The 4,853-nt window shown below is 39.3% G+C and overlaps 1 protein-coding gene across 1 annotated transcript in view; it reads left to right on the forward strand.

Moving 5' to 3' along the window:
* The window catches only part of MAP4K3 (mitogen-activated protein kinase kinase kinase kinase 3), a 206,572-nt gene that overhangs the window by 80,385 nt on the left and 121,334 nt on the right, over nt 1–4,853 (forward strand). The window contains exon 2 of the mRNA XM_003795701.3: nt 2,619–2,676. Coding sequence (XP_003795749.1) covers nt 2,619–2,676 — 58 coding nt within the window. The remainder of the gene's footprint in view (nt 1–2,618; nt 2,677–4,853) is intronic.

Below are 4,853 nucleotides of genomic sequence, written 5' to 3' on the forward strand. Positions count from 1 at the left end.
ATATATTTATAATTTAGAGACAGCAAAATATGATTTATTTTAGCAAGAAGACCAAGATTCTTGATGGATCAGAATGCTGTAATAAACATGGATTTTGATGAGGAAAAGCCCAGAAATTCAAGTTTCCAGAGAGCTTTTTTGTTATTTCCTCCTCCTTTTTGTGAAATAGCTTAATATTGCCAAGTAAACTACATACTAGAAAATATTTCAGACAGCATAATAGGCACAAAAAGCAGTAATAATTTTAGCTGTCTGGTTTTTTATTGACCCTAAAGAACTATAATTTAAAAACTATTATTCTTTAGGGAAGTCTAGACTGATTTGCCTTTAAAATATTGTATTCAAATTAAGGCCTTGTAGTAAATATTGACTTTGGTAAAGTACTCATCAGTAGTTACTGTTATGGTTTTTCTATTAAATGTGTGTTGATGTTAGCTACTAATAATTCTATTTTTAGAAGAGTACATTGTGTACAGCAACCATTTTGGACACTTTGTGTAACTTGTATTCTCAGTTGAGAGTGTGCCCTCCTGTGGTCATTGGGGACAAAATTTCAGCTATAAATAATCATCTAGCTTTCCATGAGTTCACATTTGTCTGCTGTATAGTATCACCCATACTCTGATTTTTTTCTTTTAATAAACAAAAAGCAAAACTGTGGCGTGATTTTAAAACGTTGAGAACTGGAGAGAGTAGCATTGTACCTTATTTGAAGAAGATGCTAAAAAGGATAAGGCCTGAAGGACAGAATATAAAGGAGAAGCCTAACAGAGAAAAGATAGCAAAGTGTGAGAAGAGGCAAGTGGTGCGAAGTATTAACTTGGAAGTTTTGTGACTAAAGTTGATGTGGTATACCTGAATACCTGCCACCCTTTACAGAAGGCTTCCAGAATGATATTCTGGTTTTATTTCCATTTCATCATTTATCTATCTTTTCATCCTAGAGAAAGGAATAAGTATTTATTCCAACACCCTTTGTTTTAAAACATCTCTTTCATACAATGAAAATTAAGTTTAGTTTAAAATAGGTGTCCAGACCTGTTTGGCAATACCTCATATAAGTGGGCATCAGAAGTGCTTATCGGTTATGGGGATTTTCTGTGAAGGACCAAGTTTTAAGTGAATTTTCTCTGTGAATTTCACTTTAATTTTTCTCTTAATTTGCATGAGGAGATTTTTTAAAAACTTCTGTTCTTCCTTGAATCACAGTGTTAAATTTTATCTTTTCAACAATGGCTGTGTCTCATATCTACCATTTTAGATCCTCGGCTGATGTTTTTAATGCCCTGGTATTCTTAGAATGAGTCCACTATTAATGATATTAATCAGCTTTTGTCAAGTGGTTCACTGACCTTCACCTATCCATTAATAAGCGAGTATTGCAACAAGGAATCATCCTGGTCACATGAAGGGATGTTTCTGTGGTTAGGAAATTGCATATATTACTCTTCATTCGTTGTTACAGAAATAGTTTTTTAAGTTTAAACTATTTATTACAGTTAATGGTTTAAACTATTTTAAAAGTTCTGGTCCAATTTTAAAGCATTTTATTTATTTATTTATTTATTTTTTAGAAACAGAGTCTTGTTTTGTTGCCCTCAGTAGAGTGCTGTAGCATCACAGCTCACAACAAAGTCCAGCTCTTAGGCTTAGGCAATTCTCTTGAGTCAGCCTCCCAAGTAGCTGGGACTACAGGCGCCCGTGACAACACCTGGCTATTTTTTTTGTTGCAGTTTGGCTGGGGCTGGGTTCAAACCCACCCCTCGGCATATGGGGCTGGCACCCTACTCACTGAGTGAGCCACAGGTGCCGCCCCAATTTTAAAGCATTTTAAATTGACAAAGAGTTATTGCCATTTTTATATAAATCAAACAGGCAGTTGCTGCTTATTTATACATGATTACACAGCAATAAATGCCAGGAATCTTATATTGCATTTTTATTTGAAATAATTTTTAATTTTAATACATAGCTTGCGAAAATATATTTATTTTGTATTGAACTGCATTTATATGACTATACCATCAAGTGTGTTTAAAAAGATGTATGGGGGCTATTTTCATAATTATATAAGTAATTGCATTAGTCATTCATGTTCTAAAAACTTTACAGGGAAAAATGTAAGACTTAATCTGTTTACCTAGCCTTTAAGTGAATTTCAACACAGTGTAATGCTTCAAGGCTTAGCTTCTGGAGTCAGGCTGCCTGGATTTGAATCCCAACACTGTCACTTACTAGCTGTGTGATCTTGATGAGTTCTTTTAACTTGTCTGTGCTTCAGTTTCCTCATGGGAGTAATATCAGTATCTGTACTCCTATAAGATTATCATGAGAATTGAGTGAATTTATGTAAAAACATTCAAAATATTGCCAGGCACACACATACTGACATTTGTATGTGGATTAGCTGGGTTGTTTTTAATTGTCAGAATTAAATTTGCACATGAATTAATGTTGAAATTTATTGTAAAGAACATACTATTGTTTTGTAAATATAAATCAATTTTGTGTTTCTTTAAAAATGTTTTTGTAAAATTGAAAATAAAGCTAAAATGCAGTTTTAACCAGCTTTTTGGTGAAAACTTTCTTTACAGTAATCTTTTTTCCTTCTTTTTTAGGCACGGAATGTTAACACTGGTGAATTAGCAGCAATTAAAGTAATAAAATTGGAACCAGGTAAATCATTGGAAATTTGATGTTCCTTATTGCTAGAATGCCATTGGATATCTTAAGGCCTATTTAATGATACTTAGCCAACATTCTCTTGGTTTTTCCCAGTGTCTAGGGTCAGTAGAACTGCGTGTAGACTCCTTCCTCTAATTCCTGCATATACCTTGCTTAGTTCTTCCCTGAAAAATAATTGATTATTGGGGGAGGTAGGGGAACTCTGAAAGAGATGTTTGTTTTTTCTGAACTCAGTTGAGCTAACTTGGGACCAGCTGAGAGTGGTGTATTTCCGTGTTCGCACGGTCCTATGGTGAGGGATGCAGGGGAAAGAACAGAACTCTGATTGGGGATGTTGTAGCCTAGTTCTTGGTCTCCCATTCCCTTGCTCTGTGAACTTAGGTAAGTGTAATAGCTTCCTGCCTCTGAGTCTCAGTTTTCTCAGCAGATCTGACTCTCACATCCTGTCGTTAGTATCTGAACAGTCACCTTCCAAGTTGAGCAGCTCATTATAAAACCCCTTCACAGTACTCTGTCTGTATTTGTTGTTTGCTTCAACTGTATTCTAGAATCCCCCACCTCTCTCAAAACCACGTCTTTCTGAGGTAACTCAGAAACTCTTGTTTCTTCTCTTTTAGAAACCCATTCTCACTCTTTCTCCTTCCTTTCCCACCATATGCAAGGATGAACCATAATTTGCCATGTATAACATGCACTTTTTTGCCCATATTTTTGAAAATGTGAAAATTGAAAAATACGGATGCACATTATACATGGGTAGTACTGATTTTGTATCTACATAAATGGTTTAATTTTATTTATGCTTCTGTGTTAAAAGTATAACTCTAGAAAGCAATCGTGTTATCTGTATGCAAAATAATACCTAGAATCTGGTAATCATTCCCCTTAGTTGCTCCCCTGCTCCCCAGCTGCCCCCTCACCAGGTAGGCAGTGCAGCTACAGTAGCCTCTAGCCGGCCCAGCTGATTGAGCTGGACACCTCCACCTCCACTAACTTGGAAGCAGGCACACCACTGTTAGCAGTGCAACAGTTAGTGTGGAATCTTCTGGGAAAGGAGGGCAGCAATGGTCATGCTATGGTGCCTCCTTCTCTCTTAAGAGGCACAAGGCACAGAGCAAGTTGCTGTGGAGAAGCTGGGAGCGAGCCCCAGACAGCAGGTTGGAGTGATCCCGATGAGCTGAGCCCCTGACCTCCCCCGACTGCCCTCTTCCAGCCCACTCTCATCCTAACATCCTCTCATTTCCTATTCCCATCCATGGATGTTAGTGGAAATGTGAACATGGCTATTCTGAAAACTCTGGCAGGCTTACAGGGCACTCAGTAACATGAATGAATGACACCAGCCTTTCCTGAACTTGTAAATCCTACAAATCACTCAAGGAACTAGTTAAAATGAGACTCTTAAACCAAACCCAACACACTGTCTAGGAGAGAGACCTTGGTATCCTTTCTGTTAACAAGCATGCTAGGTGATTTTTCTACAAGCAACTTTGGGAAATAATTACCAACTCAACACCTGGGAGATTCAGATAAGTTACTGGCTCAAAATTACTACCTGGGTCTATGGGCCCAGGTAGTCCTGAGCTTTCATGCTTTGCTGCCAGGTACCCAGGCAGACAGAAACTTCATGGGGACTGAGGCCCAAAGTCCCAAAAGCAAAATACAGCTGGGTCGCAGAACCCAGGTCTGTCAGACCCCAGCTCAGGGATCTTTCTCCTCAGTGTGGGATCATGGGTCCTCAGAATAGGGCTCCCACATTACAGGCATGAGCCACTGCAATCTGAGAGATGAGGCAGCTGCAAAAGGGCAGGGATCCACCATAGGAGCCCTGGCCAGCCAGGGCCAGCCCTGACTCCTCATTCCAGCTTTCTGGGTAGTGAGCCTGCGAGGCTTCTCAGCAGAGTGGCTATAGCATCATTCCCACCAACACACGTGGGGTGGGTAGGAAAGAGAGGATGTGGGTATGAAGGTGGGTTAGAAGGGGACAGTTAGGGAGTTTGGGTGCTTAGCTCATCTGGACAACTCTCACCTGCTGCCTGGGCTCTCTCTCATCTTCTCTGCAGCAGCCAGCTCTGCACCTCATGTCTGTCATGACAGAAGGAGGCACCTGCATGTGGCCAGCTACTTCTTGTCCCCTTTAAAAAATGGAAATGAGGCTCGGCGCCTAT

This window comes from Otolemur garnettii, unplaced genomic scaffold (assembly GCF_000181295.1).
Source record: "Otolemur garnettii isolate 467f Iridium unplaced genomic scaffold, OtoGar3 scaffold00095, whole genome shotgun sequence".
Classification (NCBI taxonomy): Eukaryota; Metazoa; Chordata; class Mammalia; order Primates; family Galagidae; genus Otolemur; species Otolemur garnettii.